The 15,930-nt window shown below is 31.8% G+C and overlaps 1 protein-coding gene across 1 annotated transcript in view; it reads left to right on the forward strand.

Annotated features, from left to right (window-relative positions):
• The window catches only part of NCAM2 (neural cell adhesion molecule 2), a 230,660-nt gene that overhangs the window by 50,351 nt on the left and 164,379 nt on the right, over positions 1 to 15,930 (forward strand). Inside the window, 3 exon segments of the mRNA XM_024120057.1 lie at positions 1,650 to 1,767; positions 7,778 to 7,938; positions 10,865 to 11,010. Of these exon segments, the coding sequence (XP_023975825.1) occupies positions 1,650 to 1,767; positions 7,778 to 7,938; positions 10,865 to 11,010 (425 nt within the window).

The following is a 15,930-nucleotide window of genomic DNA, read 5'->3' on the forward strand; positions in this document are numbered from 1 at the left end:
AAAAATAATCAGATGAAATATAATTGCTACCTCTTTTAAAATTATTTAATCCAACTCAACAGTGAGTTCAGAAGCAATAAGGTAATATACGTAAAAATGCTGTACAGTCTAAATAGTAGCTAACAAATTTTCTGAACATCTTGACATCTGAACTAGTGAAAACCTCTGCAGATTTTGATGCTATTTTTCTTCAGAATAGTTCTAGAATTACTCTTCAAAGTACCTTAAAGTATCTAAACATGTAATATTAATATTTTTCTACTAATCTACACTACAAGTAAGAACACATATGTCATTAGCAGAGTTAACATATCATAAAACACAGAGATTAAGATTTGTTAATTCTTAGAGATCATCCAGAATATACAGTTCACTTTATAGATAAGAAAATTATGATAAAGAATAAATAACTTGTTTAGGTTAGTAACAGTAACAGGATAAGAACTGGAACATATGGCTCTCCGTTTGAAAATGTTTCTGTCTACATGAAAACTATAGAATACTATAGTCAAATTTCAATAACTTAAAATGCAGAGTTAATATATGAAAAAAGAAAAGTCCATCCTATTGTAATACTAGTAATTATTATGTTACTTTACAGACAGCATGACATGTCATGCACCTTGTATCTAAATTCATATAGGCAGAAACTTGATTAATTGTGCTTAATTACTAAGATACATATCAGTTCCTATCCCCACCATCAATTGTGATAATGCAACATCAGTGTTGACCTGAATGCTATTGTAGAGATATTTAATTAAAATCACATTTCTAAATGCCTGTCTGGTCACGTTGTTTAGGGTATGTAAAATCAAATATATTAAATAATTAATTTTAGGAATATTTCATCATATTCAATTGAAAAATCATAAAAGTGTACATTAAATAAAAATTTATGCTTTACTTTGAAATTTTAGCTTCTGTTATGGATGTCATTGATTTGTTTATTGCAAACAGTGCATTTCAGTAACAGTTTCAACGTGTTCAAAAAGTGCAACGTATACAGTTTTTGCAATGTAATTAGTTAGAAATTGGGGAAGCTTAATTTTAAAATTGAATTATTCATGAAAATCTATTTTATACTCTCTATGGATTAAGCAGTTTCTCTTCATAAAATGTTCTATAGTTGTTTGAAGAAATTAAGTGTAGTTAATCAGAAAGAACATTATGGTTTGACACTTAATTTGAAAGCCCTGTCTTGAAGCAGTGAATGCTTGCTTATAGAAGTACATACACCGATGAGAACCCAAATAGGAAATCCATTTATGCTCCAAGTAGATCTCAGTATTTATGTAAGTCAGGGTGGTATTGTCTGTCTTTCTGTAAGAAATAGTTCATAAAAGTGTGTGTATATGTAAATATATATATATATTTGCTAAAATATCTATTTTTAGTCTAGCTTAATAGATTAAAAATAGTAAAACAGCATTACAGTGAATTATCTAATTATTGTACATTAGAAGGCAGATCAGTGATTTTAGTCATTTTACTATGCAACCGAGTCAGTCCTCTTGATATATGTACAGAAGTGAACTATCAAGTTGTAAAACTTAGATTTAAAAGAAAAAAAACAACAGTAAAAAGTCCCAGTGGTGTTGGTAAAATGTTTTTCATCTCTATTTAATCTACATTCATCTGTTTTTCAGTGCCGCCAGCAATCACAATGCCTCAGAAGTCCTTTAATGCCACAGCAGAGAGAGGAGAGGAGATGACATTTTCCTGCAGAGCCTCTGGCTCTCCTGAGCCCACCATTTCCTGGTACAGGTAGGTTATGCACCCACATCCTTTTGTCTTGTGTCCATAGTCAAGCTTCTGGAAAAATATTTACAGTCTTATCATTTTGTTCAGAATGGAAACATTATTTTTGAATTTCAGCTGAAAATTATTTTCATTTTCAGTTAAGTTGGTTAAATTAACTTGTTAAAGAGAGCAGCAGAATGATTTAACACAAGTCCAAGGCTGCTCTCATAGCCCAGGTCATTTTATGTAAAAGGCATGTTTCTGGCCAAAATGGCCGCAGGAGCCCTGTGACAAATTCAGCCATTTTATTGTTCCTACTAGAGAGTACCCACAAGTGGGAATTCTAGTATGGATGGGACCACTGTTGTATGTGTACAAAATTATATTTTGTTAAATATAATTGTATATTTTATTTGTGTCCCATATTATTACAGAAAAAGCTAATTGTGTAGAGTTAAATTTCAATAAATTTAATGTTATGTAACAAAAAGTTCAAATGAATAAATTCTCTATTCTAAATCTATTGTTTTACAGTTCACTTTTATATTTTTTTTGAATTTTTCTTTTTTTTTTTTTTTTTTGCGGTACGCGGGCCTCTCACTGTTGTGGCCTCTCCCATTGCGGAGCACAGGCTCCGGACGGACAGGCTCAGTGGCCATGACTTACGGGCCCAGCCGCTCCGCGGCATGTGAGATCTTCCCGGACCTGGGCACGAACCCGTGTCGCCTGCATCGGCAGGCGGATTCTCAACCACTGCACCACCAGGGAAGCCCTTGAATTTTTAAATTCTATTTGATTTCTATTAACATCAAACAGATATCAAAATATTCCACTCTTTTAGGTTGTGGCTCACACTGTTAAAAGGGAGACAATTAAAGTTTTAAGGTAGACAATTTTAAAATATGTATTAGTTATTAATTGAGGTTACTACTCAAGCAAATCTGTAAATATTTATAGAATCACTTCTATACTTCATAAATCATATACTATAAGCATAGTCACAAGAAAACAGTTAGAAATTTATATTCAAATTGGCAAAACTGTCCATAATAAGGATAAGGTTTTTTTTGTTATTTTGTGTTTTTTCAAATGAATAAATTCTCTATTCTAAATCTATTGTTTTACAGTTCACTTTTATATTTTTTTTGAATTTTTCTTTTTTTTTTTTTTTTTTGCGGTACGCGGGCCTCTCACTGTTGTGGCCTCTTCCGTTGCGGAGCACAGGCTCCGGACGAGCAGGCTCAGCGGCCATGGCTCACGGGCCCAGCCGCTCCGCGGCATGTGGGATCTTCCCGGACCGGGGCACGAACCCGTGTCCCCTGCATCGGCAGGCAGACTCTCAACCACTGCGCCACCAGGGAAGCCCAAGGATTAGGTTTAAAAAATATATTTTAAGGAGAATAATTGAAATTCAAAACTATTTTTTATTACTTTCTGAACATTTACTGATACTATCTTCAAGTTTCAAACCTTTATTGCTTTAACATAGCAGGTAGCAATAAACAAGATATTTCTTCAGACAGGTGTTTTTAGAAGTTCTTTGCAGACAATGATTCCTTTCTCACACACTGTTGCTATTTTTAAAGGGGTTACACATCAAGCATTAACACATTCACCCCAGATAATTATCATGTATCTCAGAGACTTCTGGTTTCTAGTGTGTATCCTTAACAGTCAATATTAGATCTAATCACAGCAAGGAAAAGCTCCTGGATCATTCATTACAATGAACAAATATTGGTCTAGAGTCTTATCCTCATCATTTTATCTTTCCGGAGAGACTGACTTCCAGTTTAGACTATTTTCTTAAAGTTTAACATTTGTTTAAAATTCTCATATGTAAGTGGAAATACAATTATCATACAACCTAGAATAAATCAGATACAGAGGCTAATATAACTGAATAATTTAAATTCATGATTTTGCACCTCCATTTTTTCATATGGCATTAGCCTTATCGTTTGGATGGAATAAAATAATAATTATTCTAGTTGCTGGATATATAATATATAATGCGAGAATGGGAGTATGTGATAGTGTTCTTAACAGAGGTAAAATTGGTATCAGAGGGAAGTTTTCATTGTGACGTATTTATCTGTAGATATAGACATGTTATCTTTGTGAAAAAAAAATTCCAAAAAGTATTAGGGCAGCAGTGCAGAGAGAACAATCCAGACACTACCCGTTGCATAGAGATAATATTTCCAAGAGGTATGAGTGAAACCAGTAAGGAAGGTAGTTGAGGACCAAACATTAAGGAAAAATAAGAGATTTTCAGAGAACCAGGAACACTTGGTGACATGAAAACCAAAGTGGGAGTAAAAGCAGAAACAATTAATATCACTTTCTTCATTTCCATTCAAATGTTTCTTCTACTTCTATTGAGAATACCATATGGATTTTTTTTTTTTTTTTGGTATGCGGGCCTCCCTCTGCTGTGGCCTCTCCCGTTGCGGGGCGCAGGCTCCGGACGCGCAGGCTCAGTGGCCATGGCTCACGGGCCCAGCCGCTCCGCGGCATGTGGGATCTTCCCAGACCGGGGCGCGAACCCGGTTCCCCTGCATCGGCAGGCGGACGCGCAACAACTGCGCCACCAGGGAAGCCCCCACCATATGGATTTTTATTGTTAGCCCTTTAAATTGGTGAATTCCATTGATTTTCACATGCTAAAACAACCTTGTGTTCCTTGGAATGAACTCACTTGTAATGTCTAATCTGATTTTAATCCCACCAGAGTATTTTTCTTCATTCTATTTTTTATGTCTATAAGTTTGATGGAGGCCTTTTTTTGTCTTCCGTTTCTCTCTTACCATGCCCATGTTTTAATTCCTTCAACATATAGAATATATTTTAATAGCCATTTTAATGGTCTTGTCTACTAATTCTATTATCTGTATCGTTTCTGGATCTTTTTTATTGATTGATTTTTTTTTCCTTGTTATAGGTCATATTTTCCTACCTATTTACTATCCTGTCAATTTTTTACTGGGCTTCAGACATGGAGAGTTTTATGTTTTGAGGTGTTGGATATTTTCATGTTCTTTTACTTTAGCTTTGAATGGAGTTAAGTTACACGGGGAAAGTTTGATCTTCTTGAGGTTGCTTTTAGGCTGTTTTAGGTGGATACAGAACAAGCTGCAGTCTAAGATTAACTTGGCTTCATTACTGAAGCAGTATTCTTGTAAGGAGGCAATTTAATGTGTTTAAATTTGTGTTTTAAGAGGTCTTTCTACTCTGGATGATAGGGATGCAAATTATTCCTGGTCTTTTGTGAGCTCCTGGGATTGTTGTGCTTTATCTTTTCCAATGGTCCTTTCCTTACTCTTGGAAAACCTTACTGGAGTACACTCACTGATTAGTACTCAGTTAAAGATTGGTTGGAAACCTCTGCAGATCTCTGTAGTTCTCTTTCTTGTGCCTTCTTCTCACATTTTCTTACCTGCAAATTCTAGCCACTTTAACTTCTATCAACTGAGAATTCTGTCTTCCAATTCAGATACAACTTCCTGACTCTGTATAGGTTCTTCCTCTCTAAGGGGCAGCCTGGAAACTGCCTTCAGGTAGTAAACTATGGTGGTCCTCAGAGGTCACTGTCATGTGCTACCTGTTGACCAATGGTTGAAAACTGTTATTTAATCTCTGTGTCCAGTGTTTGTGTTGTTTAAAATGAGAGAATAAATATGGTTTTGTTACTCCACTATGGTCAAGAGCGGAATTGTTCTCCCTTTTTTATCATTTCCATGAATCCTCTAATCCTAACCCTTACTTTCTTTTGCCTGGAAAAGTGGCATTTAGAGAAGTGGTTAGAATTTCAAAGGATGACCCAGTGGAATTTCATCAGAATCCTTTGGGAGTCTTTTTCAGACATTGACATTCCACAGAAATGTACTGTGAATAGCAATGAGTACTTTCTATATAATGGGTTTGTTGAGAGAGAAGTATTAAGACCTAATACCTGAGTTATTATTCTTTAATGATGTTTTTAAATTGAGCTCTTTAAGGGAACATAATCTTTACAACCTGACTTCCTTTAAATTCTTCAAGACCTACCTATCCACTTCAAAGCTCAGATCATGGATTATTTTCCCACGAAAATTCCCAGAGTATTCCAGCCATCATCTTTTCCATTCTCTTCTATTATAATAGATCCCCTACCCCACCCCTCCCAACACACACACAAAGTTATGAATAAATGCATTAATGGGATCTATATTACCTTCTATTACTATCAATCAGACTATGAATTCTTCATGATAGGTGGCCCTGTCTCACTCATTTGCTATACTTCAAACCTTTAGCACAATATTTCACATGAAGTACAGAAATCATCTCTTTATCATAAAGAACACTAGAACTTAGTTAACCTGCTGCTTATATTACGAACTAAACCTAAGTCTCTTCATCTGTGAATTGACGGGTGGGGAAATCATACTTAAAATTTATTTCTCTGATCTGTGAATGAGGGTGGAGAGGGAAAATGCACATCTGTGAGCTAATTGTATTTAACCAGGTTAATAATGTAGGGAAAATGTTTCCTAAGCCACAAATTGCTGAAACTTCTAGATGATGATGATGATGATGATGATGATAATGAGACAAATGAATACTTTTTTATTGACTAGATTAAGAAATATATTGTATCACTAATTGTGGTGAAAGCCTTATCCATACATAAAATTCTAGGCAAAAATTCTGAAATCTTGTCATTATTTATACTTCTAAATATTTGATTAGTGAAAATATGAAAGAAAACCCGGAAAAGTACAGAGCACTATATACTTTTGTCACTAGTATTTAGTAAGGCCTAATTTTTCACCACTCATGAATTTTTGCACATTTTATGTTGTATTTACACATGTCAATAAAAACTGGAAAAATAGATGTTACTGAGTCATAGAAAGACAAGGACTATGTTAAGATATGTGGCAGTACTTTCTAGAAAGCAGAGCTAGAATTCACTGCAAAGATCATTTAGAGTATCAGAAAAATATTCTGTTTCATTCTAGGTAAGATTTTTAATAATCCTTTTAGCTATTCCTCTTTTTTAATTTACACTTGTATAGACAAGTAAATCCCCCCACCCCTAAAGGTAGATCCTAAATTTTTACATTAGTGGGTATTAAAATCAATTAATTGTCCATTTTACCATGTTGACAAGTAAAAAAGGAGAAAGAAAAGGAGAAGGAGGAGGTGGAGATGAGGAAAATAAAATAACATGGAAAAGAATGTACAATATAAGACTTCACACATATTAAGGGGAATTGTAGAAATTGTTTCAGATTTAAATGCATGTAAATTTTTTTTTTTACTGTAAGTTATTGTGAAACAAGTTTGAAAGATGTTTTAATGAACAACAAAACTAGAATTGAAAAAGAATGAACACTATTTCAGTCCAGAAAAACCTTAGAAACAACTTAAAAATACTTATATCTGAGAAAAATTTCTTCTCCTCACTAATGAATTAAATTGTTATATGCAGCATAATTTCTATAACTATTTTCATGTAATTCTTTCCTCTTACCCTTTTACTGGCAGTACCTAAGTGCAATATAAATTCATTATTTATTTAAATTGCATTTACTTTGTCTTTGAAGGATGTTTCCATAGAAATTATATTAAACGTGTCCCTGGAACCTAGTAAAGAAGTACATTTCATAAATGTGTGTTGACTCACCAACATGAAATGTGTGTTTGGAATTAAAATCAGCAAATAAAACTTTTTTTTTTTTTTGCTTATAATCAAAGTGAAAATTGAATACAAGTGTTTTTTGCCTAAGATGTGTGTCAAGATTTCAACACAGCTCAAACGTTATTCTTGTCTCTAAAGTCAAAACAACTTTCAAGTATAATTTTAATATTTATGCATTAAATTCTACTCAGCTAGTAAAAGTGTATGTCTGACTGGAATATAGCTTTATCTGTCAATGACAGTAGCCATGAAATATTGACAATTACAGGTCAAAAAGTTGAGTATGATCTGCTCTTAAGTTATGAAGTCAGATTTATGAAGATCAACCTCTGTTTTCTTCTTTAGGAATGGCAAGTTTATTGAAGAAAATGAAAAGTACATACTGAAAGGAAGCAATAAAGAACTCACTGTCAGGAACATAATCAATAGTGATGGGGGCCCGTATGTCTGCAGGGCCGCAAACAAGGCAGGAGAAGATGAAAAACAGGTACTTCTCCAAGTCTTTGGTAAGTATTATAGCGTAGTAGCTAAAACTGTAATGTCTAGAGGAGGGTCTGAATCCAATTCTACTCTGTCACTTATATGAGATATTTAAATTTCCAAACCTAAGTCTCAGTTTTCTCATCTCTAAAATATATTTTAAAATTGCAGCAACCAGATAGAATTATTTTAAGAATTATATGAGATTATACATGTAAATTTTTGTAAAATATTTGCTGACTAATAACAGAGGCTGAAAGAAAATTCACTTAAATTACACATATTGGGATCTATTATATTATATATGGGTTGACCTTCATAAATCTTTAAATGACATATGTTGAGATCAGTTTTACTTTTAATATATTAATACTTCAAAAGAGTTCACCTATAAGGCTATAATTTGGAAACATTGACCTGTAACCATAATTAAATACTCCCTTTTCATTTCATTAAAAGGAAATGTACATAAATATCTTCCATATTTACCGAGAGCCATATTGCCTTCTTTGGGGAACTTACAGAGAGTAGAAAACCGGTAAATTAATTTTTAATTATTGATTTAGCCCCTATTATATTTGCAAGAGGAAAAAATTTTGCAGGTAAATATTTAGAATGTGATTGTTCTCTTTAAAAAGCAAACACTAAAAATTATAGGCACTACTAATATTTAGTATGCTTTCTCCATTTTTAAAAACATTGTTATCAAAGAGCTTTCACAACAAAGAAAGGGGAAGGAAGGAGGGAGTACTCCATAAGAGTAAATGCTCTTTGGTGACCTAAATGAGAAGGAAATCCAAAAAAAAAGAGGGGATATATGTATACATATAGCTGATTCACTTTGCTGTACAGTAGACACTAGCACGGTATTGTAAAGCAACTATATTCCAATTTAAAAAAAAGAATAAAATAATACATGAATCTGGTATTGAACTTTAAAATAAAAAGAAACTACAGGACAAACAAACAACTACAGGATTTCTTTAACAAATAAATTGGGTGGGGGCAGTAACTAAATATGGGTCAAAATAGACATAAGAGGAACCTCAACCAATCACAGTATATAGGCCTCATTTGGATCTTTATTCAGACAAATCAACTGTATAAGGTTTTATGAGACAACCAGGGAAATCTGAACACTGCGTAATTGATTACTAATAAAGTTGTGTTATGTGTTATAACAACAACAAAAAAAAGAGTAAGAAGGACCAGTGGTTGCAGTTGGCAGAAGCAGCCATATTATTTAGACCAAAAGATGAATGGTAATACATGTGTGGACACACCCTCTGCCAGCTGGTCCTGTAGTAGCTGTAACAGAAATGTTTTCTATACTAGGGAGATTTTCATAAAGCTTATATTCTAACAAAATAAGACAGACAATAAAGAATATACCAAAGTATATTAAAAAAGAAAATTGGAATAATAAGATGTTCTAAGAAGAAAGTGAAACTAGATTAATCAGGTAGTGCTGGGTAAAAAGAGCTGTTATTTTAGAGATCATGGTGTTGGAAAGTTACTCAGAAGGGTAATGTTTAGATGTGTTTACATAAAAATCCTTAATGATGAGAAATCAGCAAAGCTATGAGCCAGGAGAAAATTGTTCACATAGAGGGAAGAGTAAACAAACTTAAAATTATTAGGAATTATAGAAAGCATCTAATTTGTTCCATCAGTATTTCCCACTTAAGAAAATGTTCTCTTTAAAACGTAAATGCTAAATATGACTCAGTATAAAAATAAATTAATAATTAGAAATGATAGTGTTTGAGATAATTCCAAAGGATAAATAATCTCAATCGATCTCAATGAGCTCCTATGAAATATTTAGTTACTTTTAAAAATTAATCTGGCAGTAAGAACACAGACAAAGTTTCTAATATTTTTGTCCTTTCAAATAGAAAATAATGAATGAAATATAATATGCCATATCACTGTATAATCACTTTGTATAGTAACACTGAACAGATTTGTATTGTGTTTGACACAAAAGCATGTATATAAAGTGGAAATAAAACTAAATCCATTAAAGTCAATGGAGTAAACCCTGAATTGTAAAAATATGTATGCCATGTTTCTGATATCAGGAATCTAATTTTCTAGGATTAAGAACAATTTATTTATATTTCATAATTGATTGCATTTGGTGATTAAAAAGAAACCTGTTACTTGTTCTGAAATAATAAGTGCTGGCTTTTATCACTTTTAGGTTCAAACAAATAAAAACTTAAGAAATGCTGATAATACAGAATTTAAAAACTTAAAGCTCTTTGGTATATGTAAATTTGTGGAGGGATGTAATTTTTAATATTAATATAATTTAAATTACTAGACATGATGTTTTGGTTTTTATAGAAGTCATAACTGTAAAGAAACAATTATCTACAATATGGAATAATATTAAGGTAGTCTGAGGTCAAAATAAATCAGCTAGAATAATAAAGGTAAATAGTATGTATATATATTTACTTGATAAATATTTTAAACATTGCACATAATTACACTTACTACATATTCATAATACAGTCATTATTTTTCCTCTTTGGTGAAATTGTTTTTAAAGTTTAAGAGATAATCACTACATAAGCAGATGTCATACACAGAAATACACACAGAAGTACTCATGTAACTTTAAAAGAGGAAAATTTTATTTTTTAACTTGAGGAAAAAATAATAAAGTGGCTTTTAATTGACAAAATCTTGGAAGGAATTATACTTTTTATGTTGGTTTCTAAACGACTTAAAATAATTTTTGTAATCATAATCAATAGCATTATTTTCTAGTTTTTTCTCCTATAATTTGCAACTCTCCTGGCATTCTTATAAAGCAAAGCATGACCCTATATCTGCTCAAAGTTAATAATTCCATACTATGCTAAAGGGTACTTAAATGGTCACCATGAATAGTAATATTTTCCTCCAATACAGATTGAGTAATGTATATATTTTTTACAGTACAGCCTCACATAATACAGCTTAAAAATGAGACTACATATGAGAATGGTCAAGTCACACTAATATGTGAAGCAGAAGGGGAACCTATTCCAGAAATCACTTGGAAAAGAGCAGTGGATGGCATCACTTTTTCCGAAGGCGATAAGGTAACAGCAATTTAATATATAGTGTTTTTCAAAACTATTATATTGGATTGGCCAAAAAGTTTGTTCAGGTTTTTCCATACCATCTTATGCAACTTTTGGGTGAACCCATTATTTTCAGTGTTTTGCATATAATTAAATATCACATTGGACTCCAATTTATCAAGTAACTTGTAGGAATGCAATAAATGATTTAATTCTTAAAAAGGTGACTCTACCACAGTTAGCCTAAAAATAAATTCAGAGGAGAAAAAAGTCAAATTGTAATATTTAAAGTTGTTTTTCATTGAGCCAAAACTCCTAGGTTGTTAATATTGTTTCTTAAGTTTGCCATCCTGCAAACTTTTGGTATATACTGTATCTATAAAATATCTTATTGCAATTTCAGTTCCTCCACCTTGTGCTGTGAAAATGAAAATAATTTAAATTCACAAAATTCTGGCTGTCATTTAACTCTTAACTCTTTAGTATTATCTTTATGCAGTAGGACAGTAAGTTTCTGCCTTTATACAATCTATAACCTAATAAAGACCAATAAGTACAAACACAACAAAATACAGCATTTTGGTAAATGTCACTCCCATGTAAATTGGTGACTTTTCATCAGAATGCATTCAAGTTCCTAAGAAATCAAGTAAACATTATCATATATTTCACTGCACTCCATAGATTTTCATTATCGTTATTTTTTGTAACTATTTATATAAGGCCCCAAGTATAAATCAAACTGAAACAGAAAGAAAAAGGCAGTGGATTAATAATATGATGGAATTGGCATTTTCACACATGTAAAAATTATCAGATTAAACACATAGATCTCTTTTCTTTCTCAGTTAAAGAGCAACCTTCTTAAAACCTCTTTCATTTGTTCAAATCAATTTCTGTTGAAGAAAATTATTTCTAAAATATAAGTACCTTTGACTTACCAACATTGATAGCAGAAAAATTTGAAATCAGTTTATTCAAAATATGCTTTCTATCCCTCCAACTCATCATGTAATTTTAACAACATGCTAATTCTATAAATTGACCAAAGAGGCTTCTCCCTGGCCATTTACTATTTATCTTTTGAAATAATGTATTCCTGTATGTCACCCTTAGCCCCATTTCCTCCTCATGATGGAATTTTTAAGAGCATATTTCTTTAGGCAATAGTTACACTATTTTGATATACTTGTTTTATATATGAAAGTTGAAAATCAAATTTATAAAATGTGAATGACATTGGCATTCTTCTGTCAACCCAGAAAAATGACATCGAGTTTGCTTTAATATTTTTTTTAACTACTACGGTGCATTGCCAAATCTGGAAAGGTTATATCTCCATAAAATTCTTTAAAATTGTCCAAAAAAATTAGATATATAAAACTGTAGATAACTGTTTTCATTGTCAGTTTAGTACTTTTCTTTGGACAAAATCACTCAGGAATAATGATTTTCATGTTTAGGCACCCTTATTAATTATACGTTCATATTCCTAACTCATAGTTTCATTATTTTTTTCTACTATATATTTACTGAAAGTTATCTTCTCAAACATAGCTTTTACTCTTCATTTAATAGATGTTTCCTTATGTTCATACCAATAATGAGAGGTACATTATATTCAGTTATTTTATCAATAAAAAGTTATCAAGTAACCAGAAGACCATGATATTTTATTCTATGCCCCAAGCCACCAAAACTACATACAGAAATTTCTTTGATAACAGTTGTGAAAAATAATCACCTAGTTTTTGTTTGCTAAGGACTACGTCTATTAAAGCACACATCTTTTTGTTTTTCTTTTGCTTTGTCACAAAACCATTATAGAAGCCCTAATACACTTTTGTTTTTCCAAACACAACTATTATCCAGTAGATATACAAATTAAGACTACTCACTTCTTATCCTGACTTTTCTCCAAAATTATTTTAAGAACACTGCCTTATTTCCTGGATGGTAAGCCTCCTTTCTCCTAACATTCCTAGTTTCTTCAACAGCCGAAATTCAAAAAATGAAGAGTTGAGCTGAGCCTTGAAATAAGTCACATCTAGTTTTGAATCTCAGCTCAGCCATTTATGATGCTTCAGCTTTGGCAATACTATGTGAAGTCTTTTTAATATGAGTTTCTTCATCTTTAAAATGTGGATAACAATACTTATTTCACTTATTGGTATTAGATGAAGAGTACATTGTAAAATGCATATCAAAGTCTTTAGGATATTGTAAATATTCAATAAACTTTATTGTTTCTTTATCATATTACATAAATATTGAAGCATAGTTTATCTTGTTTCTATTATTTTGAGTAAACTCAAATTGTTAATAGACTCCATAAAGTCTGATAACTAAAGTCTGATTAAACATTACCATAGAGTATATTGTGATTATATCTCTCTTGTCATGAAAAGTAGCATGAGATTGTATTTGCCTTAAGAATCACTTGGAGAGCCTGTTAAAATGCAGATTCTAGAATCCCACTTTCTGATGTTGATTTAGTATGTCAAGCACAGGACCTAGGAGTACTTTAATAAACTCATCAGTTAGTGTTATATGGATGCTCTCCAAGTCATGCATACATTGGAAAGCAGTTCTCAAGCTCTAAGTCAAATGAAATTGAACAACTCATCCTTTCAACAGAAAAATACTCTTGACAAATTACTTGGCACCTTGGCACCTTGATAGGGGCTTGGAAATCACAGAATAAAACAATCAAAACTTTTCATTACTATCAATGAAAATGATAATTGTGTAGGTCATAGACAGTGAAATATCATCAATAATATACTTCAAACTAATGACTCCATCAAAAAATAGGAAAATATATTTAGCAAATATGTTCATCTTTGTAGATTTTCAAAGAAAGGGGTCTCAATTAATGTACTCACATGTAGATATTTTCTGCAGCTGTAGTTCTGTAGCACTATTGGACTATGCATGTTAATGGTGTACTGTAAAATATCTTTGCATAATATATCCTTCAAAAACAACAAAAAGTATAGTGCTTAAACACAGAACTCTTTTAAACTCATAATTATTTTCTCTATAATCTACTTTAATGCATCTTCCCTACATTTAAAATAATATATGTAATTTTTAAAACTCTCCTGAAAAATTAAAAAAATACATGTAATATGTAAGAAAAATACAGTGTGCACTTGCTTTAGAAATATTTTCTTAATATCCATTGTTATTTTAAGATATTTTGTTCTTTATTTTTTTTTTTAAATTCACAGTTTTACCTCACTAACTTTTAATTAGACATTTATTGAAAAAATTGGGGCAATTTATTTTAGTGATAACTTGATAATTTTTCATTAAAATATCAATTTACTTGGGTTATCAAAAATTTTATTAAATTGATAGCTTAATTTTAGCACATTATTTTTTTGGAGTCATCCTAACATACATTTGTGTATAAAAATTAGAAAGCCCTGGCCTCTTCATTTAATAGATGCTATATACTTAACTGTAATAATAGTTAAATGCACACAATAAAGAACCAAAGCTATTTTCGTGGAATGTGTTTAATTCAGCTATGATTCAAAAGTTGTAAATTGTTTTGCAATTTAAACTCTAAGCAATCTAATTTTTTTACATTAAAAATCTTTATTTTCTAAATAAAACCATGCTTTTTCACAGGGTTGATTTGAGGATTATGTGAGATTGCATGACTAGAGTGTTTTGAAGTCCCTGGTATAAACCTCTGTCATCTATTTTGAGTCATTTTACTTAAATGATCCCTATTATCATTCTTATTGATCAATAAATATTAGTAGATGTACAATTATAGGTATTGTTAAATTAGTATGGGAAGTCATGAAGTGTCATTCAAGTCAAAATTTAATCCCAAATTTGTCACTTTGGCGTGTCATTTACCCTGTTACTTCTCCTGCCTGATTTCAGTTTCTGCACGTCTATATTAAGGTAATAATAAAACCTACCTGGAAAAGTTTCTAAAGACGAAATGAGAGCATGCGGATCAATATCTCAGACCCAAATTGAACTTAAAAGTGTTATCTTCTCTTTTTCTTGGAGGTATTTAGTCTTTAGATACTTTAGAAATGAGACAATGATCATATTAATTCTGTGACAACAACTGCTGCCCCAAAGAAACCAGATAAAAACTAGTATGAGCATAGTCATATGTATTGTATGAATAATATCATCCACAAAACAATAGAACGTTGTTACAGTTGTTGTAGATTGTGCATCTTTGACATAGCTATATGTAGAAGTTTACTATGAAATAATCTCTAGCAATGTCATTTCAATGACTCATATATGAACTTGTCTTACCATACTAAATTCCAAATCTTGTAACTATATATTGCATTCCTCTTGGAAGTTGACAATGCTGGGAATCTGCATTTGAGTGCCATCTTGATCACTGTATGTGTCAATCTCTGTCATTGCAGGGAAATACTACAGATGAGGGCTGTAACTTCCTATCCTGCATAAGGATAGACTTTCAGATTAATCTGAGAGATAAAGCCTGGTCTTTACTCGGTGAGACACAATATCAGCCTAGAAATACCACAGATTTATTACATCATCATCTTCTTTTTCCCTCTCTCCCAGGTCTATCTTCTCCCACTCTCCCCAGAATTTTCCTTTTAGGAAGTAGGTCATTTTTTTGCTTCCTTTTGGGCCCTTTTTCACCTCTGATATTATGTAGCAATAAATATTGATTTGGAAGAGACACTTCCACATTCTAAGAAGTACCTAAACAAGTCATTAAGATAGGAAGAAAAAGAAATTGTATGCCCCACAAAGCCAGGTTGCTTAAGAATGCCAGTTCTTCATCAATTTTCAAAATATGATTTCATATTCATATGATAAAATTGGTTAATTTTGAACATTTTTTAGAAATTTTGTTGCTTGTCATTTTGGGAGTAAATGGAAGTAAAAGATCTACAGGAAGTGATTTTTATCTCTAAA

The sequence above is a fragment of the Physeter macrocephalus genome, chromosome 1 (assembly GCF_002837175.3).
Source record: "Physeter macrocephalus isolate SW-GA chromosome 1, ASM283717v5, whole genome shotgun sequence".
Taxonomy (NCBI): Eukaryota; Metazoa; Chordata; class Mammalia; order Artiodactyla; family Physeteridae; genus Physeter; species Physeter macrocephalus.